Source organism: Convolutriloba macropyga, chromosome 3 (genome assembly GCF_964194025.1).
Source record: "Convolutriloba macropyga chromosome 3, txConMacr16.3, whole genome shotgun sequence".
In the NCBI taxonomy this organism is placed as follows: domain Eukaryota; kingdom Metazoa; phylum Xenacoelomorpha; order Acoela; family Convolutidae; genus Convolutriloba; species Convolutriloba macropyga.
The window spans coordinates 30,154,210-30,177,730 of record NC_134470.1 but is presented as its reverse complement, the minus strand read 5'-3'; the positions used below and the strand labels follow the sequence as shown (position 1 = coordinate 30,177,730).

At 34.3% G+C, this 23,521-nt stretch overlaps 2 protein-coding genes and 1 non-coding gene across 7 annotated transcripts in view; 1 reads left to right on the top strand and 2 right to left on the bottom strand.

Moving 5' to 3' along the window:
* The window catches only part of LOC142336146 (dynein beta chain, ciliary-like), a 226,683-nt gene that overhangs the window by 60,161 nt on the left and 143,001 nt on the right, over positions 1–23,521 (top strand). For 3 of the 5 annotated variants that reach the window (XM_075384734.1, XM_075384732.1, XM_075384737.1), the window contains exons 20-26: positions 4,016–4,051; positions 4,466–4,631; positions 5,018–5,225; positions 8,360–8,538; positions 11,673–11,882; positions 12,313–12,399; positions 19,246–19,398. In XM_075384734.1, coding sequence (XP_075240849.1) covers positions 4,016–4,051; positions 4,466–4,631; positions 5,018–5,225; positions 8,360–8,538; positions 11,673–11,882; positions 12,313–12,399; positions 19,246–19,398 — 1,039 coding nt within the window. The remainder of the gene's footprint in view (positions 1–4,015; positions 4,052–4,465; positions 4,632–5,017; positions 5,226–8,359; positions 8,539–11,672; positions 11,883–12,312; positions 12,400–19,245; positions 19,399–23,521) is intronic. The other 2 variants (XM_075384733.1, XM_075384736.1) reach the window with 2 other exon arrangements.
* The window catches only part of LOC142336147 (multiple coagulation factor deficiency protein 2 homolog), a 548,941-nt gene that overhangs the window by 388,351 nt on the left and 137,069 nt on the right, over positions 1–23,521 (bottom strand). The window lies entirely within an intron of this gene.
* On the bottom strand, positions 12,558–12,666 carry LOC142337345 (U5 spliceosomal RNA). Its single transcript, XR_012758944.1, has one exon. It is a non-coding gene; the product is annotated as a U5 spliceosomal RNA (small nuclear RNA).

Here is a 23,521-nt window from a genome sequence, read left to right as displayed (position 1 = left end):
CAAGTTCGTCATATATGCGTTTTTCAACTTCACTCATCTTCGATGTGTCGGTATTGGTTTCTGGGGTCGGAAACCAGAATCCGTTTTCGTGTTTTATTGTTATATGATTTATTTCGCCTTTTGCTGTTCTCTCTATAGATTTTTCTATTTGCTTTATTGTTTTCTTTGAGTCGCTTGATGGGAGAAGTTTTGGCTCAAGTGGTATCAGGTAGCGTGCTTGCTCTGGTGTGATGATTTCGAATGTTGCTACTGGAGAGTCTTGTCTAATGTGCAGTGGAACTTCTGTTGTATTGATTGCAAGTAGGGTGGTAGTTTTGTTTTTTGTAAGTTTGTCAAGCGTGCTTGTTAGACCAAGGCCCAGTTTTTCAAATTTGACAGTAGGCTCTACGAGTCCAATTTGTTCTTGTGCATCAGTTTCCTCCGATGGGATTAGTTCCAGAAATTTTTGTTCCCCAGGTGATAGCGTATAGGTTGTTTTGGTTTTGAGCATGATTTTTTTTCGGCTGTTGAGACGTTTTTGTTTGTTGTTGCCTTTTATGTGCATTAGATTTAGCTGAAAAGTAAATTCTGGTGTTTGGAGTAGTCTGTTGTGGGCATCAATGATAATCTCATTTTTATCAAAGAAGGGGAAGTCAAGAAGGATAGCGGAAAGTGTTTCAAACACCATGAACTGTTCCTCAAATTGTAAATGGCCAATTTTGAATGTCAGTTGGACTGTAAATAAAATGGGTGATTGGTGTAGGAAAGCTGTAGAAACGTTTATTTCAGGAGGATTTGTTTTTTCTGGTTTTTGGTAGAGGTTTCTGCTTATTTTATCAAAATGTTTCTTTGACATGGCGCTGCTGAATGCTCCAGTGTCTGCTACTGCTTTCATTATTAATGTTTCGAACTGCAGAGGTATTATGAATACATTTTCGGTATAGTTTGTCATGCTATCTGGTATATGTTGTAGAAAAACATGCAGGTTATTTAGTTTTTTGATTGCTGATTGAATGGCATGTTTCCATCGCGGTATGCTGGTTGACGTTCTGGACAATCTCGGGCAGTGTGCTCATTGCTAGCACATGTTCTGCAAAATGTTCTCATTGGTGTAGGATATCTTTCGGTACGTCCATTACTTCGGTCGTTTCGTTGGAAGTTTGACCTTCCTCTCGGATAATTTCCTCGACCTCTCTGAAAGCTTCCACGGTTACGTCCTCTGCTGTTGTAGTTGTTACTGTATCCTCGGCTATTTTGGTTTCCATTATACTGGTATGTTTGTCTGTTGTGGTTGTAGCCTCTGTAGTTATTTCCTCTTCTGTAGCTAGGGTACCGAGTACTCTCCACGCGCTGATGCGGTGGCTGTGCTACTTGCATTGATGCTATGCCTGCCGCCATTATGCTTTCTATGGCTTGGGCCACAGCAGGGTTTCCTGATGCGTTTAGTGTATTGAATGCCGTGGTGTATTGTGGTTCGGGGTTTATCTGATCAATTTTGACTCGTCGTTTGATGATAGCGCATAGTTCGTTTACAGTGATGTTGTCATTCTCTTTCAGCAACACTTTCTTGTACTTGAAGGGCATGCCTTGAATGAATTGTTCTCTTATTCGTCTTGTTCTTTCGTCAGTGCGGTCTATGTGAGCTGCAGCATCGTCCACAATTGCGAGGTTGGCGAGGCGTTGCAGATCTGTGAGGAAGTCATCGGGTTGTTCTTTCACTGGATCAAACTTTCTCGATTGCAGATCGAGCTCAAAGTTTCTTCTTTGGTCTGCTCCTGCATATCGGTTGCGTAGTTGTTCAAGCGAATCGTCTAGATCGTTTCTTGTGTTTTCGGCGAGTCGAAGGTAATAGTTGAGTGCATTACCGGCTAAGTGTAGGTGAAGATATCTTGCACGTTGGTGGTTTGCTTCAGAAATTCTAGATACAGCAATGCTTGCTCTCAGTAGTCCTTCAAATTCAGGCCAGTTTTCGTTTGGTAGTCCTGAGAACCTGTTCAGATGTACGTGAGGCGGACTTGGATCTGCCATTTTCCTTTAGTCAGTTCGTTGTTGAAGTGTTTTTGTGGAAAGAGCAATTTGTGCGCTTCTCCAATTTAGCTGTGTCACAGAGTTTGCAGTTTAGGCTATTTGGTTGGTCTTTTTTCTTCGCTGCAAGTTTTTGACTTACTTTTCTGTCGATTGTTTTGTCGTTGAAGAATACGAACGGGTTTCTTGGATGATAGCCTTCCAATAGTGTCATAGAAGTACTGTTGTGGCTTGCGTTGTATTTTCTCTTTGCTAGCAAAACAAAGAGGTTGATGCTCAAATAATTTTGAATGGGTAAAGTTGGTTTGTGCTTGTGGTTTGGTTAATTTCTCGAATTCGGTAGTTTTGAAAGAAATTGTAAAGTTCTGAGTCTTTTGTAATACGGATCCGTTTGATATCGGTTTGATTGTCTTCTTGTGCGATAAAATAAAGGCTAATTCCGGTGTTTGTTTTTCTAATGATTCGAAGATTGTAAGTTTTTCCGTTAATGGCTAATTCCATCAGTTGCAAATTTTTCTTTCTTTTTAACAGAAGTTAGCGTTCAACATCTCTGTCGCCATATGATAACTCTCTTCTTAGTTTGCTTCTACCTTTTCTATCTTTTTAGAAGCAGCTATGTAGGTGCTAGTGCCAAGTACTATATTGTATGAAGACAGAGTTATCGTTGCAATATCCTTTCTAATAAAGGCTTTTAATTGCAAGTTTTTGCTAAGTGCTATTCGAAGCGCGGGTTCGGTAAAAACGCTCTTTTTCTGCTACAAGTTTTTCAATTCAAGTAATATGGAAAGCAACTGAACTGTACTGAGCACAATCGTCTGTCTGAATTTCAAGATAATAAAATGCGTGCTGTATGAATTTATAAAAGTCTTTTTCAACCAATCAAAATTTAGCATCGTCATACAATGTTATCTACTTCCTAGTTCAACTGAAATGCATAGGAACATTCTCACATTGTTTTAACTTTTAAATCGATCAGCATCTTTTTCAAAGGAAGTTTTTTGCTCATATTTTTAACCAGTTAAGCTCAACCTATTGCCCAATCCTAGTTCATTCGAAAATTGATCTAATTGTGCTTTTTAAGATTTGACCGAATTTGACATACTTAAAAACAAAAACAACAGAATACTTAATTCTTGGGAAGAAAACCACAAACATCTGATTTCTTAAGTTTATAAATTCTGTTGATTGTTCCTGTTGCTTCCAGTGACTCTCAAATTTGAGCATAAGTTTCGTTAGCGCTGACTTTTTCGTTTCCTTGTTCCCATTTTAATTAATTTAGTGAATTAAAGCTGACAACAAGATAGCTAAATCAAGTGAATTATCAATTTCGAAAGAAATATTGGTTATGAAATCCTGGGCGTTTTTCAATGTTTTAGAAACTGTTCGTCAAATTGTTTACAGTTCGATTTCTTCCGAATATCTCATTCCAACAGTCGATGACGTGATGATTATTTTTGAATCGCACGTTCTTTTAAAATTACCTTTTGCGAATGGAAAAGGTTTTGGGTCGACGTACCCCCTCTTTAGAAAGTTTACGAAAACGTTCAATATTTTACTTGTTCGGCTTCAAATAATCAGTGATCTCAATTATTTGCAAAATTAACCGATTTTTTTTCACATTTTTTTGAAAAACCTAAGCCTGTGCCTAGAAAACAGATTTCTGTTCTAAATTTTTTTACTGAAGTTGTTTTTCAGAAACGGGTGTCATCAGGCCGAGGAAAAATTTTACAGAAAAACTTTTTTCAGTTCATGCTGAAATATCTTTGTTTAAGAAATATTTCTGAATGCTGCTTTTTGAGAGTACCATAACAACCCTATCCTTTAGGGAAATTCGATGAAAGAGTTGAGTTTTGGTATAATTTTGGCGACTTCAAAACAGTTTTTACATATTTACTATTGCTCGTCCTGGATTCAACCAACCATTTTTTCTCTGACTGATTGTTCGAACTTTTTTTGTGATTCACAAAGGTACGCGAGTCTTCTTGTTCTGATGCCTTTACTTACTTTGCAGAAGAGTAATGCCAGATATGAAGTCTTATACAGCCAGGTAACTTCAACGTCATGTTCATGTTACCAGAACCCCTCAATCATTACCAGGTCATTTTGAAACATCCCCATCGTGTGCATTGATGTCATTGCATTGCTTTTTGTGATAACCATAACATTAACCTCTCAAGTATGCCTAGCAATTGTCGTATCCTGCTGTGCCAAGTCATGTATTGGGGTCAGTTTAGTTCATTTGAAATTTTGATATGCACATTCATGTTGTATTATTTTCATTTTTGGCTTCAAATGATGTTTAATTGCTCTTTGGGTGCTTTTTTTGGCGATGGATTTGTATATACCCAGTAGAAATACTCTGTCCTTTTGGAGGAAAAGTTTGTTCGAAATTAGAATTTTGACACTGTGGCTTGACAAATATTGATGAAAGCTGAATAGTTATTTTTTCATTCAATTTCAGAGTAAAGAAGGAGCTGGATAACTTGTGGTCCATTTGGGACATGGGAGAGAAGGTGAGTGAGTGGAAGAGACACTGGATGGAGACATGCTGGTTCTCAATGGACACCAAGGAAGTCGCCCAGTCTGCCACCCTTCTCGAGACACAACTAGCCCAATATCCTGAACCAGTCATGATGTTTATTATACACAAATACATATGCATAATAAAGGATAGAGTAATGATGAGTCATGATGACATTCGCCTGTGTGATTTTTGCATTAAGGCATTTTGACTTGTTACGTTCCGCTTCAGGTTAAGAAAAGAATGTGCAATTGAACACTTTCTACTCTTACAGAAATGTCAATGATTAGAAAAAATATTGTTTCGTGCTTTTTGATTTGAAATGTAACAATTAATTACGATGCAGATAAAACAGTGGGAAATTGTTGATAAGTTGGTGGTGGGGAATTGAGTTTTCATGTTTACGTATCCTATTGCGCAGCTCTGAAATATCAATTGAAAGTATAATTCAATTGAAATAAACATCACGAACTGTCGTGGTGGTGGTAACAGTGCCAGAACTGGGACATCACTGAGAGTCTGATAGAATCAGTGACTATGATCAAGGCAGTTCTTCCTCTCGTGGAGGATCTGAGCAGCAGTGCGATGAGAGCGAGACACTGGAAACAGCTCTACAGGGAGACCAAGAGTGCCATCCAGATAGACCAGGACACACTCAGATATATGACATTGGGCAAACTCCTCAACACTAATTTGCACGGTTGGCAAACGTTCACTCTTTCGATTGCAACCAAGTTGTTTGTTTGCAGAGTTTCCGTCGGTTATTTTCTTAATCATAGGTTTTTTCGAACAACAGTTTTATTTAAGCTGCAACTCTTTATTTCAAGAAAAAATGCTGCTTTATTACAATTATTATGTAGAACCTTTAATTCAATACGGTATTCTTTTTTATGGAGGGGCATGTCTGTCGAAAATTTGCGGTTTCGTAAAGAAAAATTTTCGAAAGCAGAATACTCTAACTAATTTTTCAAAACTTCGAGAAAAAAACCTATTTCAAAACTTCGAGAACAAAATGTTGACTTCGATTTCAGATATAATAAGATTATGACTGAGATGCAATTATGTATCTCTGAATTTGTCAAGTTTTCGTTACGTAACATTAGAGCAGATCTTCATTATGAGTGAATCAACTTTTTCATGTTTTTCACACTCGAAACGTTAGAAGCATCTGAGCTCTATAAAATCTCATTATCTAATAACTGCTGGGAACAGTCCTATATAAAGCACTGAGGGACGACAGTTACGAACTTATCCGCCAAAGCTCTTACCCACAGATTTTAGGTTTTGGAACTTCATAATGCAGTTAAAAGTTAAAAGATTTTATCTTCTGGGTCTCTGATTTATCATGGCAAATTCTGCTCACAGGAACTCCAGATTTAAAAAAGAATATAACTGAAATTTTTAATTAAAAAAAATGTAATTTCAAAAAACGCAAAAATATTTTTTGAATAGCCGCAACGCAATAGCTGAGGCTATTTTTGGCTTTCTTTTGGTTTTTTACAATCCAAAGTGCTTGGATTGTATTTTATTGGTGTGCTGTCTTTTTTTTCAGATCTGTTCACGCTTTTTTCGGCTTTTTTAAGTCGGTCAGAAGTCTATTGAGTCACGCTGTGATTTTAGTCACGCTGAAGTAGTAAAGGAAGTCAAAAATTGAGCAGGTTTAAAATAAGATTTTTTTTCCCAACTACCTTTTTCAAGTGGAGTGAGAAATTGTTTTTTGACCAAATTTTCGATTTTTGAGAGGGAATTTTTTTCACGTGCGTCAATTGGACTCCTGTTTTCAATGTTTCTTCTCCTTGAGTGCTTTTAGTATGATGCATATGTGTTTTTAATGCGTCTATTTGCTTTCATCAAGGGGCAGCTAAAACTCATGAACTTGACACTACTATTAGTGAATATTTGATTTTGCCCTGTTTAAAGAAAATGGTTTTATCTTATCACTTAGTCTGATCACTGAATAGCCTAATTGGTTGCTAATGAAACAAAAAAACCTAATTACTGTTTCGAGTTAATAGCTAACAATTTTCATGACTTTGTCACTACTTATATTAAAACTTGTCACACAAAATTTTAAGTGAATTTTTCAGTGTGACGAGTTTGTTGTTTTTTGTTGTCTTATGACTTAATCTCATTAAGGACAGGTGATATCGATTGCAACTAGGGGTTAATCTGGCCAGTTTAATGGTTTCTGTTCAAAGTTTAAGCTTTCTATGACTTGGATACTAATTGTTCAAGAAATATTACCGATTTTTTGAGTTTTTCTACATTTTTGTTGACTTTATGTCTCATCGCTTAGTATCCTTGTTGTCAGGTCTCTCTGGTTGATCAGAAAACTTTAAGTAGTGCAAAAAGATTTTTCTGTTTGTAGATATTGCTTTCTGTGGCTCAGACGCCGTTCGTTTTTTTTTAAAAAAATGATTTTTTTTTGGTTTTGCTAGTTTTTGTTGTATTTATTGGTGTCTGATCCCTCAATCTCATTAATGACAGGTCTCATCGATTGCCAATGGGGATTAAGTTAATCGAAGTAACTGTATTAGTTGGTAGCTATTGCGTTCTCTGAGTTTTACTCTATTTGCCTGCGAAAAGTTATATCGAGGTCATTTGCGAAATTTTTTTTGTCGTATCATTGCATATCACTAGAGACAGGTTTTGTTGACATTTAATGACAGACTGATAATGAGAAAAAAGAGAAGTTAATTGTTTTCTTGTGTCCGTAGAATTTGTTTTTTTTTAAATTTTGACCTCGTCTTCTAAAAAATAAAAGTTGATTTATAGTCGCTATTGTTTTTGTTGCTCTTGAGGACTGCTTGAGGTTGCGTAGCCTCAATAGTATCAAAGCTAACAGTTCTTATTGGGCTTCTAAAGTGTTGCAATTAATTGCCAAGTCCTAAGTTATTTCAGTTCTTTGGATTGCATTTCAGGACTTGTCCTGCTATGTTTTGTTATTTCGGCGTCAAGATTTTTGTTACGACCATAAGACGTCACAATCACTTCAAATCTACTTTTTGTTCCTTAGTTCATGCAATTTCAACTGAATTGCATGCGTGACGTCATTTTTCACCCTTAGTGGAGATTTTTTTTGTTCATTTGCTTGATTGTGTTTTTGGTCAAGGCTGACTTACCTCACTTTCAAAAATGACCTCCGCACTCTCAAATCGACTTTTCCTTAGTTCTAATAGAAGCAGCAGTAAATTATACAGATTCTTAATCAAAAAAGTTTAACCTCTCAACCCTTAATAGAAAGAAGTTTCTTTTTTGGTCTGTCTTTTTTACTGTCGTTTTAGACTAGCTGCAGATCTACAAAGCTATCGCTGCCTGCTGTTTTTTGTTTTCGTCTTGTAGCATTGAGCTTCACCTGTTATTTTTTGATGGTTTAATTTATAAACATTTGATGAACTGTTTATAAATCACAAGTGAAGAAAAAATTTAACATGCCCACATAAAGTGAAAATACAAATAGTTCGAACTTTTTGTCTTTTCACTTTATGTGGGCATGTTAACTTCTTTTTTTTTTTTACTATTTTTGGTGTCGAACTCTTAAAAAAGGCTGCAACAGCTGATATCATTTTTTAAAAATTGCGGTTAACTAAGTTGCTATTTCATGGCAAGCAATGACAAATTTGTTTACAGTTTGATAGTAAGATTAGGTTTCTGGTGATGCAAGGGAGATATGTTGGAGTTTAATATGTTGAACACAAATACATCAATAAGCGTTAAAAGCCTAAGCAAGTTATGCATCGAAGCAGTTTATTTTTTGAGGTACTTTATCTAGATAAGGGCTGTTTTTCGATTAGTTTCAAGTTACTCTTGATTTTGCATTACTCTCTGTTCCAGTGTATGCAGAAGACATCCGCAAGATAGTGTCTAGAGCACAGGGTGACGTCACAATAGAGCAGATGCTAAAAAGACTGGAGGAGATATGGTTGGGAAAAGTGTTCACAATGAAGGAGCATGTAAAGTCGGCCATGCAAGAACAACAGAAGGACTTTTTAGAAGCGCCTGAAGATGAAGCTGTTAGTTATTTGCATTTTGCAATTCAAACTTTTCATTTCAATTGGTATTGATCATTTGACGACATATACCCCCTCATATTTATGGGTCGCCTTGTTCATCGTTAACTCCAATCTTACTGTAAATATCACTTCGGACGGAGCCAACAACTAAATAAACTTCATTTATTCAATGGTAATGAAGAATTATATATTTTTCAATTTTTAATTTCTCGTCCTAGGCACAGAGCCAATTTTGATTTTTATTATATAGTGGTGGATAAGAAGCATATCTCATCAGATTTCTTTATTTTGAGGGCCCTCATTGGCGTATTTTTCGTCATGAGTTTCTTTTGAAATTTTGTTCTTTGCCATTTTTTATTTTCGGAGTTTGTATTTCAGAGGTGAGTTTTCAGAGGGGAGAAACAAATTGTTGGCGATTATGTTATAGGGTAGCTGATAAGAAACAGAATGACAGCTAAATCGCTAAAAACAGCCAAATGGCCTTTGAGTATTTTTTTGTGAATATATTAAACCCCTTTTGACTTATTGATTTTTTTGAAAAAAAAACAATCCTTAAGCCAAATGTTTTAATGAGCCATAAAATTTTTAATAAAAGCAAAATGGGTGTAGCATAAGTCTGCCAACTTTTCCCGCATTTCAGCAATTTCACCCTATCCCTTTTTTGTTCAGCTTCTTACAACTATTCCAGAACCTAACGGACGGTTACCAAATTTTTTCTCTCTTCTAAATTGTTTCAAAAATACACTCTTAGAGCAAACATTTAAGGTTAAAATTGCGTATTGAAGATCAATGGAAGAATGGATGAAAGATTGAAGACCTTTTGTACATCTTAAAATCAAAAGTGTTCTGATAAAATACTTAAATTTGTCATAAACATCTGGAATATACAAACTTTAACTCTTTTCGATATAAAAAATGTTCTATACCTACTATTTTTGAATAGTTTTTTGGACATGCCAAACAGATGGTTGAAGAATATAACGACGCACTCACTATGCTACTCTTGTGAACATGATTTTGAAACTCTTAAACACCTAATTTGCGAATGGCCAGTAGATGAAACAATTAGATCGAAATTACCCATGACTAATATAAACAATTTAATTATTGGGATTAAAATATGCGTTTTTGAACATTTTTTCCGTCCATTCTTGATATTTTGTCTAAATATCACACCAAACCACTTGCGCTTGGCTGTCACCTACCAATGCAAATAAAGCTAGAACAATTATTTTTTTAAAATTTTTGCCCAATTTTGTCTGAAATCTTTAGTTATAATGTCTGATCTGCTTGCTGTTCAAAAATTCACAAGGTGAAAAAAAAGAAAAAAAAGCTAAAATTTACGAGGTGAAAAAAGGAAAAATAATTTAAGCAATCCTATCCATTTAATATTCGTCCGATTTGTCCAGTTCTTTTTCTTATTAATGCTGAAACCAAGAGAATTTCAAATTTGAATTGAGAACGTTATTTATCCTATCCTAGTTTTCGATTTTGATCAGACAAATTATAGAAAAGTCTATTCAATGTAAGAGCAATTCCTTGCTGTTTGGTTGCTATTGAATCCTGAGAATATAATTTCGCAGAATGAACTGAATTAAATCGACGCAAGGTGTATCGTATAAAATTTTTTTCGGTGCAATTGTCGAAATTTTTCTATTTCCAAATGAATCAAGGGGACTTTTGCGTCATGTTTGGTAGGAGTACCACTGAATTAAAATATAACTACTCTATCCCCACTAATTTTTATTCTTTCCAAGACTGGATAAAACCTTAAAATAAGATATCCTCAGCATCATGTGAACAAATTACATAATTGTAAAACAAATTGTCTTCGCAAAAGCCAAAACGTTCAGTTTGAAAAAATTGTTCATTTAGACTCGAAATGCTCACAAGCAGACCCAGTTGATCCAATGAAATAATCTTTTGAATTGAAAGTGGACAGCTCACGCTTCTAAGTAACTGCTTGATGGGATGTCACTCTATAAAAGCACTTCTTATGTAAAAATTGATTTGATCTTAACTTTTCTCCTTACCTTTTCTTCCCTCTTTGATATTAGCTTTTCCCTTGAGTCATTGAAGCATTGAGTTATGGGTGTTCTTCTATTTTTTTCGTAATAATACTTTTTGAAGCTCTGTTACTGGGGTTTTAATTGAAACTGAATTTTGGGCACTTGTTTTTGATAGTTTATTTAGGTATGGTTTACGTGCTCACGCTATTGGCGCTCATTTGGTTTGAATCAACTCTTCTAAGTTGCAAAATACTCCAGATGTCTGTCCTGTTTAACTGGATTATCATTTTGAATGGCTAATGCAGAACAGGACTCTGAAAAAGTTTTGATAGGCGGCGGTGATATTGATCAATCTATTGTTACGCACTGAGTTTCAATTGACTTTTAGCTACTTTAATTGTTTTATTTTGAAGCACTTAGCTCAGTGTACAACCAATTCTAAATCAACTTAGGGAAGGTTGTCCTGGTTCAAGGTTTGTAAAGACTTGGATTTTTTGACTGCATCTCAAGATGAATCTCCGCTGTTGTGGTTATCGTATCATTGGAAGATCCGTACCTAAGGCAGTGTTGGTCCTTCGTAAACATGTGCTAATTTCATTTGCTTCATTGCAGAAGGGGATCTATCCGATATACAGGGTTCTTTGTGTTGGCTGATTTCGATTTCATATATATTTTTTAATGTTTTTCCTGCTTTGTCGCTATATGCAAAGTTAATAGCGCAAAACTACAAACGGTAACTCTTGATGAAGTGTAACTGCATACCACGAGAACAATAAATATTTCGTCATCAATGTTTTTAATGATTTTAGATAAATTGTAGGCTACTCTCCTAGATGGAAAAAGGCAGCAAATATGATTTACTTCTGAGAATTGGTTATTTCATGATTGCCGAATTTTAAGTTGTGCAGAGATTCATTCAATTTATATCCTGAAGTTATTTAGTTCATTTTTTAATCGGAGTCCGAACAGCTGTGAATAAATATTGAAAGCATTGCCTAGAGCTTAAATTTTGTCGGGATGTTTTTATATATTTGATCTAGTTGCGCCAGCAAACATTTCTGTTTCAGCTGTTAAAAATTTTTGAGCAGACACATTGAATTATTGGAGGATCGTTTTCCCTTATAGGAACCGGATACAACCAGCAGAAGATCCTCTCGCCGTGCTAGTCGTGACAAAGTCATGAGTATTGCAGCTCCTGGCGATGATGCGACAAGTCTGGGAGGAGGTGCAGTTGCCAGGAGCAGAGCCAGCTCTGCCAGACTGGTCACTCCGGGGAGGGCCAGGAGAATCAGTCTGTCCTCACTGCCAATGGAGATTGCCAATGTCCAGACTGAGGTGAGAGCTAGGATGCTCAACTGCAAATTGTTTTTTAGTGACTGGAGTTTCCGCCTTTTTGCTTCAACTGGTTATCTAGACATTATATGGAACTGTAAATGTCACACGTGCAGCGTATAATCTTAACAGGATTTATAAAGAGTATTAGTTATGTTTGTTATTAGTCTCAGCCAGATTTATTGTTTCAATCTGTTTATCAGTTCTACGGGTTGAGACCTATTATTTTGTGGCGTAAGGTAAATGTATTCCCCTCTACTCTTCTCCTTACCTAGTATAATTTGGTCACTTTCTTCAGATAAATCGCGACTTAAATTTCAATGATAACTAGCGCTACAGTTAGATTCGTAAGATTAACACTAGGTTAGCTATGTTTTTTGCATTCGGATCGTAGTTAAAAAAATTCACGTATTGTTTTATTTGATTGTGTCAGTTCAACCTGGACCAGTTAGTGGCCCAAATGCTAGACAAGCCAGCCTCGACATTGAGTCAAGTTTTCAGCCACGTTCGGGACAAACCGGTACTATAAAACAAACACATCACAGTTGTACATTGTTCTGCGGCAAAATCCATTACCTTACTCTGTAAAAGTTCCCTAGTGCACTGAAATTCTCCCTGCGCATTAAATATATTTAGGTAGTTAACTTTGTTTGTTTAATGATAATGTGGATTGAATCCCCTCCACCTGAGCAGAGGGGCTGGAAAAAGATTTGATAGAAAGTATTATCCATATCCGGAATTCGATAGTAAAAGGCGATCGGATTGCGCGTTAGATATGGACACATAAGTGTCAAACTTTGGTCCCGAACATTGAACTCCAAGTGTGTAAATCGGTAAGCAAAAACCTTAAGTATATTTTATTTCAACTTCATTTATTTAGTGGACAGACATTTGTCTACAATAATTTATCTTAAACTAAAGATTTTTGTATAAAATTAATCAGAAGAGGTAGTATAACAAATGGGCGATAGTGAATTGAATACATTATAAAACGCGGTTTCTTGAGATAATATGGCACAAGTTGAGCCTACATTTGAATTGCTATATATTAGTAATTTGGTTATAGGGAGGACGCCAAACAGGCATAATGAGTGAGAATTAAAGCTGAACATTTCCCCGAGCTCTGGTCGGTCAATTAAGAACGCATTACTTCAAAAAATGCTTATAAAACAGCGTAAAGAAGGTATATCCGTGGTCGCAAACTTAAGACTTTCTTATTAAAAGGGAACACTGAATTTCCAACGAGATCATTCATTTCCAATCAAATTATAAACAATGGAAGCCAGGGCGTTGTGAGCAGAAATGATTATTTTAATAATCAAGTTTGGGGGGACATAAGAACGAAAAAGGAAGGTTATATTTTATACATAAAACTACAATTTTTAGACATAAAAAATTACAATAAAAAACTACAATTTTTTTAAGACATAAAACTACAATCCACTCACAGTACTACAAGGGTCCCCTTTAAAAGATTAATCATTGGTAACTTTTCCCTAAATTCTGTTAATTTTCAAAAAAATTATTGGTAAATCGTTCCAGTCAAATATTAATTGCTTGTCTGACAAACGAATTTATAGCCCTTTACGATACCTGAGCGCCCTAAGGCAGCTGAAACAGTTAATCAGTATTATAAAAGCAGATCTCACCGCTGCTGTGTTCATTACGTGTGTTGCGATCATTTCTAGCCATTATCCCCCATCCCCCCCCCCCCCCCCAGAAAGTTGTTTATAACATAGAGTTTCAACAAACAGACGTGCCACTGCCACAATATATATGTTCCAATGAATCTGATTTCCTGATAAATAATTGCCTGAACAACCCGATTTTTAATAACGCGATGATCAAATTACTTTTCACTCATTTCTTATTCCCATAGGTGCTCTCATTTTTTAAAACTTCATAAAGTGCCTTCCTAAAGTGCTTAGTTTAGATTGATTTGCCAACAAAATTTTGTCACCGAAGTGAACATTGGCCTGTCAAGAAGCTCCTTTTTTGTCTTACAGAGCATTTATTTTTTTAATTTTAGTGTTTTGCATATGGTTTATCTTAAATTTTTTGCAATAGTACCAATCAGAGAATTGGACAATAATATTTCTGACTATTCTACATTATGTAGGGCCATACGTTTATGAAAACAAGATTGTCTTCCTCTATTCAAAACAGGCCGAAATTCAGATTCTTTGTGTTCTTTTTTTGTTTAGTACCTGCTTCGCTGTTTTTCATTTTGTCAGATAAATGTGGGCTTCGTTTAGCCCTGTATTACTACTTCTTAGACACTTTTTGCATTTTAATCTTTCGAACAGTTTAGCTCTTTCTCAGATTTGTTTTTTTCTAACTAATATGCAATTTGAATAAACAATGATTGCCTATCATTTGCTAAGAAGTTAGGCAACTTTTTTGACAAGATGTAAGTTGTAGCCAAAAAGCCAAATAGTTAACATTAGCAATAAAAAAACGAGTACTTCAAGGTAAAGCATTACTGCTGTTTTGAGTTAAATTTTCTTGGTTTTAAACACTTAAATCAAAGCACGTTGAAAAACCAGTATATGCATTTTCCGTACCGTTTATAGAAGATTTTTTAATGAATTTGAAAAGAAAGCCTTAAAATCTTATACTTTTATGATGTTTTGAAAATTCTACTACCAGTTTTTCTAAAATTTTCAACCAAAATGTACTGCCTGTAAAAAATATAGAATATTATAGACTCTTAGCTTTGACTAGGAAGTCAATCTAAGTTTAACTATTTTCATACCATTTTTCGGAAATTTCTTGGAATTTTAAAATTGCCCTCCAATTCGAGCCATGAGTTTATTTTTTTCCAAATTCAGTTATTTTAATATTTTTTTGATAATTTGTTCTCTTGAACGATTCCAAATATGCGTTGTTTTTTAATAGGTTACTCTACTTAGGAGAACTACTAATTTCAAAAATCTTTTTGATTTTGCCCTCATCTCACGTGCTCATAGTTACCATATATTGCTTTTGTTCCGACCCACAAGTGCGGAGAGGAACTATATACTCAAATGGGTTTTTTTTGTTCAGACAATTGTCGCCGATCGATATAATCATCGTAGAGAGTTGTGAGTGGTATTATTAGAAAGCCCGTCCAGCGTAAAATATGGAATTAAAAACATTTTTTTTAATCAATTTTCGCTTTTTGTAGGGAGTTATCGAGGTTTGAAGTTCTGTGAATATTAGACGTAATTCCGCCGTTTTTAGTCACTTTTTCCGTAATTTTAGACCAAATTTTCGTTAATTTTGCTAAAACTCGTTAAAATTTTTAAAAACAATGTTATTGGTTTTACGGTTAAGGATACCGAAGACTCGTCAAATTGTTTTTATCGAGCTTTTTGGCTGATATTTTTTTTTGCTAAGTTTTTCGAATTTGTCAGTTTTCTTAACTCAAAAAAGGCTACAAATAGGCTTTTGTTTCCAAATTCGTTGAATTTGCAGGAAGTGGAGACGTAACATCTGCTGCCACAATCTTTGAAATCTCCTAAAAAGACACCTGTTCATTTGCTTCCTGTAGGAGTTTTCTGGTGTTAAATTTCTGCCGGTTTTTGAAAATTAAACCAAAAAATTATACGAAGTGTGGTTTATTTGTTTGTGGTTTTTTGAAATACTTCATTTACCAATTGTTCTTTTTTGCAAATATATGTACTAATTAATTGTTTTTGTTGGACGCTGTGAAAAATCAGGGCTAGGGTTCAACTCATCATGGATTCTTACAATCAATAATTATTTGGATTATATTAGGGCGCTAGGGCGCAGACTTTTCCAAATTTTTTTCGCAGCTTTTTGTTGATTACTGACATGAATTATTTCAAATCAAGGTCCAATCAGTGACTATCAATCCTATTCACAATAAAATAAAGCCGAATGAAAATATAGTTTGTCTTCAGAGAAAAGCTCATAGTTTTTTTGTCTTTGAAGATGTATATTCGTAAATTTTAAATGATTTCTTTTTGTTTTGGATTCATTTGTAATACTTTATGCAGCCCTATGACTACATTTTATTATGTAAAACTTCAGTGGGTTCATAAAAAGCTGCAGTTGATACTATGCAATGCCATCAGTTATTATCTAATGCCTCTTATGATTTTGAATGTATTTCTTTTAAGAGAATGTTAATGAAATTTTGAGTTTTGTCATTTTTTAATCTTCTTTCTGTCCACGTCTAGTTTAGTCTCAATTTAAACAGGGCAAATTCTATTCCAAATGGAGGAAAAATTACTCATTACATTGGTTTTATTTTCAAGTAATGTTATTCTGGCTTTCTTACTACGAAATTTCATGAAAGTTTTGTGAATTCTGCAGGTTTTCCTGTATTTGAGGTAGTTATTTATTCCTTTTTCAACTAATCATATTAATTATAGCTCCAATTGGCATTGAAAAAATGCGCAAAGTAAATATTTTTGTTGACTTCCGAATCAATTTTCTGTTGCTCTAAACATTATTTCTGCAGTTTTCAACGTTTTGACAGATATCTATAGAGCTTGGAAATGTGTACTCATATGAAATTTGTGTTTTCGATACTGGTCAGTATTTGTGGTTCCTTTTGTTGTCTTTTCCACCAAGACGCTTTACCTAGAAGACCCAGTTTAAATCAAAAGCGATTAAATCAAATCATTTAATCGCTTTCGTCAGTTTCAAGTTTTTTTGGTTTTTCAATGTATTATAGATATAATGGCTTGAACACTATGGTTCCGATAAATTGTTTGTGAAGTTTCTAATTTATCCGTATTTGCTGTTTTGTTGTCCTATGATTTGGCTTCAATACTAACAAGCACAACTGGATTCCTGAGCAGGTGCAAATTGATCTGTTTTTGTTTAAAGTTTGAAGCTTATGTTTTGTTGGAACTTTTGAAAATATTTCTTTCAAAAAAATCAGTTGGTTTTTGAGCTTTGTCACTTTTATATTATTTCTTTCAATTTTGTAGCTTGGTCTCTGTAACGATAAGTTGCATCCTCTTTCCAGTAAACCAATATTCAATTTTTTTATAGTTTTTTTTAAACCAATGGATTCTTGGCTTTGGTACTACGCATTTTTATTAAAAAAGTTTGATTTTTGGATATTCGCTCACTCTAAGTTTTCTTTTTTCTTTCTAGATTATTACACTAATGGGTTGACCCAATTGGCGCTGTTAGTTTTGCTGTCGTCCAGCATATTACGGATAACGACAAGTCTCTATTGATTCACGTATAAATTAGCCTCCCTAATGAGCCGAGTTGATACGAAGTGGTTTCAATCAGTTTGAAATTGGTTGTTTTCAAAAATTGAGAATTGTATTTTTGAACTTTTTACTTTTTGCTCACTATTGTCGGCCTGTCACCAAGTTGTTTTATTGAGAGGTTTTATCGGATTCCTTCTTCATTTTGTTTTTTTTCTGTTTTTTTTAAATATTTTCATTTTTCTGTTTTGGGCTGAGTTAATGTTTGCTAGTATTTGTTTTTGGGTGTATCGCATCCAGTACTCTCATTGATGGAAAGTCTCATCAGCTCTCTAATCCAGCTTTATTTTTTCACTTAATTGTTTGCTGAGAGTTTGATGCGAGTTTTTGAACCTTTTCTTTCTCTTCCTGATTTGGTAGACTAATAAATCAAAACGTGGATGGGCGGGGTCGGAAAATCATGTGCAAACGCACATTACCGAGCCTCCTTGTTTCAATATATTGTTTGAGATCGCCTGAGCTTAAAGATATAAAGTTTTGGAGTTGATGTTTTAATATTTTAAAATGTTTTAGGTTCCTTTGCTTTTCTGAAAAATAAAATCTCCTCTTTTTGTCAAATCTGCTAGGTAGGCAGGTATGTAATTTTGACATTTCTTCGAATTCTATTTCAGGTCTCGTCACACTAGGTTGTTTTGTCAAATTAACTTTTCTTGTTTCGCCTACTTTTACCTCTTTTTGAACATTTTTGGGTGGGATCATTGTGAATTCTATTTGCTAGTTGCTTTCATCCATTCTATTTGAAATACTTTTAAACTGACCTTACTCAGTAAGCAAATGGGCGAAATTGAGTAACTGTTCCCTCTGACTATAGGTTTTAGACACTATATCAATGATGAGGTCAAATAACAATATCATTTGCCTTAATTTCCAATGATGCTGCATTTGTGAAACAAAATTTTACGGCAAAAATTCGGCAGTCTTGAGAAAGTTTTGCTGAATACAGGGCAGGATGAAAAGTTTGCATGTGATGTTTCTTATTTTTTAATGCCATAGTGTTTTGATGATGAAACACACAATATCAAGGACAGAACGGGAGTTGACCTTAAAATTGTCAATGTTCTGAACGTCTGCTAAGAATTATGAGCGCTGACTGGATGAACGGATGAAGCAGAATCAATACTGCAATTTATACAAAAAAATCAGACACAACTGATTTATGTCGGTATCATTGCGAAAGCTTTTGTTAACAGTTTTGATAAAAATCAGGCGCAAATAAGACAATTTTTGCAAAATTGCAGTTTCATTTTTGGTAAAGTTTGTCGCTCTTGATTTGTAAAACAGTTGCTATCTTGACTGAATGTCCAAGCACCTAAAGCACAATTTATCTGTAACGCTAACTTTTCATCAGACTCAGATGTGTTAAGATGCATTATATGCTTACAGATGCTAAATTAGAACGATTCTGTGCCTTCCACGGAATCTTGCCTTCTGGTTAGATCGAATAACAGGTGTTTGGTTGATTTTACGAAAAACGTTAAAAGTCACCAGTAAAAAAGTCAGCACAAGTAAAAAGTCAGCTTAACACGCGCATATTTGCTAGAGGAGGTATCAATATTTGGAAAATTGCTAATACCTTATTTCATGTCAGAAATTGCGTCACTTCCATTTTTACACATTAAATAATAGTGTATGTGCTGTAATTTATTTTGTGGAATAATCTGAAGTGAATAAGAAGTGAATAGATAAATTAGAAGTGAATAATCTGGTAACAACCAATGAAAAGAGTTGATTTTTACTTCCAATTTGTTCACCTGAAACATCTATATTTTTTTGTATTATTTAAACCGGATTTTCATTTCCTCAATATTTTTTGTAAGTTTTTAAAAGTTAGAATTATCTTTGTTCAGCACATCTTCCGCTTTCATTGTTGCTATATAAGGTCAATGATCTACCATTACAAAAGCAATATTTTGCTCTGGTTTGAAAATAACTACTCTTACCAACCAAATTCAAGACCATTTACAATTATTTAGTTAGCATAGCAAAAATATGCAAAAATCATAAATAAGCAATGTAAAGCAAAAATTCATCTATAAACCATATATGATTAGGGGGTATTATTTCGCAGTAGTATTATTAAGTAGGATGAACCCTGTCTACATTCTATTACCATTGCTTTAAATTTTAACTAGGCGGAGTACAGCCACAAGATGTTCCTACTGGACAAGTGTGAGGAGGTGTTTGAGAAGCTGGAGTCACATCAGGTGGAGTTGGAGAGGATGAGACACAACAAGGATGCAGGCTCATTCCTAGACGAGATCATTAAGTGGCAGAGCATCCTGCAGGTACTGCAACTTTTCTCTAAACTGTTACGACCATTTTATAGCCTAAAGACTATGATTGATAAAGCCAACCGATTATGATTCGCCTGGTATGAGTCGTGAAGTGAGGCTGTGTAAATCAAAGTGGACCTTGAGTAAGATTTGTGTTTTCATGTTAACTTGAAAGCACGGACGTTCTTTTAAAAGTTTGCTCGAAATAATTTAGGTTCATGGTAGTTTTAGACTTCAGGCACCACTAAACAGTCTTACAATAAAGCATAAAGTTCAGATATTTTTTTAACTTTAGATTTTTAGTTTTAGATTTTTGTTGGCGGTTAGAATATCCATGCGTCTGTGTTGTTTTCGAATGAAAATTTTATGCAGCTGACTATCGCCGTGATATTAAAGTGAGCAGTGTCGACCGGAACAATTCTAGGTTTGCACATTTCTTTCAGCTCCGTTCACAACTACTCACTGTTCATTGATTAAGCCAATTTGTGAATTGATTGAGATATCTTGTCTCCGCTGATGGGTGGAAGAAACTTTTGCAAAAAAGGAATCAAACGCAGTTTTATTGCTCAATTGACATTAGCTCAGAGAATGCTTACGAATTTTTGCACCTTCATCCGTCCGACTTGTGTCAAAGAAAGCCATTTTGTTTTTGAAGCGCATTGGCTGCGATTTGATCTTTTTTGAAGAAGCAGTTAAATTCACAAAGGTAATTTTGTTCCTTCTGATAAAATGTAGAGCCTTTTCAGAGACGCGAAAGCATAAATTGAGAAATTGATGAACACTTATGTTGAAAAAATCACAGTTTACCACCCAGTACATTTTTACCACCCAGTAGAAGCCAGGCTGAGTTGTTATTTGACGAGAAAATTTTTGTTGATACTGAGAGATGCAAACTGGTACCATGAAACCCCTGGAAAAGTTTATATGATTATGGACAAAACTTTTTCAATTTTATTGGTTTCTCTGATTTTTAATAAACTTTTCTGTACTTTTGTGCCTTCAAAAACGCTTTTTAAAATGAAATACCAGCATATTTATATTTGTGTTGCAAGTTAGCTTTAGAAAATTGTTTTTCATGGGTCGCTAAATAATGCTAATAGCTCATTCTAAAAAAATAAACTTGGCTCGGTTTTCTTAGTACAGCTGTTTTGTTAATTGAATTGCATGCAGTAAAAATTTAACGTGAATTAGAACGAGACTTCTCGTAAGATGATCTGCGTAGCACAGAATGTTCCTACACGCCTCTTAAAGTTGTAAACGAAATTGTTTCATTTGTTGTCTGAGAAAAGATTATTGGGCTATACTATAAACTTGAAGCTGTTTTGCTGGATAATTGTCAAATATATTATTGAATTTCTCTAACATTTTTGTAGACTTCAGATTCAGATTAAAATATAATTACTTTTGCGGTGATTAAAAAACATTGCGTTTTTATATCAAAAATTATGTTTTTGTTTTAAAAAGAATAAAACACATTTTTAACATGAGGATAGCTGTTTTTTGAAATAAAAAATTCTGCGATTTAAGAGTTACCGAAGAACTTGTATCAAAAAAGGCGTTTTCATTTTTTTCGTTCTCATGAGGAATTTTTTATTTTTCGATTCGGATCTTTTCCGTTTGTTCCCCCAGTACGTTATACATCCCCATTTACAGAGCATGTTACAATCTATTCGTGGTTATACGTTTGGTTTTTCAAAATTCATGAATAAAATTGATTTCTTTTATTTAAGATTTTTTTGTTTGTTTTCAATTTGTTTTGTTTAAGAAGTTTGATTATGATCTTGTGTTATTTTTAGGGCTTTTCAAATTTGAGGGTTTCTGGTAATATAATGTGAGTTTTATGCCAATTTAGAGGTTTTTAGCTAATTCAGCTATTTTACTGTTTTTTAGGCATATTTCAATCGTTTTCGTTTTTTGTTTTATTTTACAGCGTTAAGTGGAATTTTAAAAAGGCCTATGATGTACGGAGTATTTGATACCAAGTGAAATTTTTTTTCTATGAAACTTTTTGTTGAGAAATATGACAAAAAATTTGAAAATTTTAACTGGTTTCGTTTTTGTGAAGTTTTTCATTTTTATTCTCTTGAACATGTGCTTAGCCTATTATGACTCCTCTTTTGTTTTGCAAGCATTTTTTTGTTGAGAAATGTGACAAAATCGAGCAATTTTTAACTATTTGCAGTTTTTTTGCAGTTTTTCGTTTTTTCTATCATCTTAAACAAATTTCTTAGCTTAGCCTATTCTGACTTTCCTGTTGTTTTTGCAACATTTAAGTACTTTTATTTGCTTAAAGAAACTTCTTTTTTGCTTAAAGTGCACTTGTAATATAAAGAAATTTGTATTATTTTTTCTTGTTTTTTAATTCAAGTTGTTTTTAAGAGCTCATTTAAAAGAAATGACTTCAAATAATTTTTTAAAATTGTTATGAGTCGTTTGAGTAGATACTAGTTTTTGAAGAGGTTTTTGGTTTATTTTTTTTCGAGTTGTTTCCGAAATACTTTCCGCTATCGACTTTAATATATGTTCACTAATTTTCATTATTTTTAAAGTCAATTTTGAGTAGTGATTTTAGTCACGCCAAAACACGAAATTGAGCAAAAAATCAACTAGTTTTGTTGAGTGAAAGTTTTCTCTCGTATTTTAATTCGGAGGGAGAAGAAGATGTTCGAAAAAAATTGTTTCCTCGATAGTCGTTTTTGTTCACATGCGGCAATTTGACTTTAATTTTTTTCTGTTTTTCTTATTTTTTTTATCGTATTTTTTCTAAATCGTTTTTCGGGCCATTTCCAGTCATATCTAGATCTATTTGTCTTCTTTAGTCAAGGAAAATTGAATTGTAGGTCAGGACTTGTGCTGCTATATTTTATTTTTTTGCCTGACTTTTTTTGTTTTTTAGATGGTTGATGATGTTGGAATGTTGAAAACAATTACGATTTTAATTTAACATCTTTTTGGTAATACGCGTCTCGTTACTGAGCACATCATTGAAATTTTGAACACATCATTGATCTAAGGCGATTTATTATTTTTAATTCCTCTTTTTTCACTGTTCACATTTTTAATTCCCCAATTTTTCGCTTGACCGATTTTTCGTCTGGCAGATTTGATTTTTCTTGCTCAAAAGCGGGATAAACAGGTAGCTCTTGGGGGGCACTGAGTGGCGGAGCAGCTCTCTTAGAGCCTTACGTCTTACTAGTCCCTAAGTATGCGTTTCACCAAAACTCCTCCGGCCCGGCGATTTGAGGAGACAGTTTCAAGGTGTGAAGATCAGTTCTTATTCTTATTAGTTTGACCCCCTCTGTCCCCCCTCAGCCACACCCCGGGCCCCAAAACCCCCGTCCACCCTCCTCCAGCCCGGCGATTTCGATCCCTCTCGCCCAGCTCTCCACAACCCTACCCACATCGATTGACCCCCCATCTTAGTACAGCTGTTTTGTTAATTGAATTGCATGCAGTAAAAATTTAACGTGAATTAGAACGAGACTTCTCGTAAGATGATCTGCGTAGCACAGAATGTTCCTACACGCCTCTTAAAGTTGTAAACGAAATTGTTTCATTTGTTGTCTGAGAAAAGATTATTGGGCTATACTATAAACTTGAAGCTGTTTTGCTGGATAATTGTCAAATATATTATTGAATTTCTCTAACATTTTGGTAGACTTCAGATTCAGATTAAAATATAATTACTTTTGCGGTGATTAAAAAACATTGCGTTTTTATATCAAAAATTATGTTTTTGTTTTAAAAAGAATAAAACACATTTTTAACATGAGGATAGCTGTTTTTTGAAATAAAAAATTCTGCGATTTAAGAGTTACCGAAGAAATTGTATCAAAAAAGGCTTTTTCATTTTTTTCGTTCTCATGAGGAATTTTTTATTTTTCGATTCGGATCTTTTCCGTTTGTTCCCCCAGTACGTTATACATCCCCATTTACAGAGCATGTTACAATCTATTCGTGGTTATACGTTTGGTTTTTCAAAATTCATGAATAAAATTGATTTCTTTTATTTAAGATTTTTTTGTTTGTTTTCAATTTGTTTTGTTTAAGAAGTTTGATTATGATCTTGTGTTATTTTTAGGGCTTTTCAAATTTGAGGGTTTCTGGTAATATAATGTGAGTTTTATGCCAATTT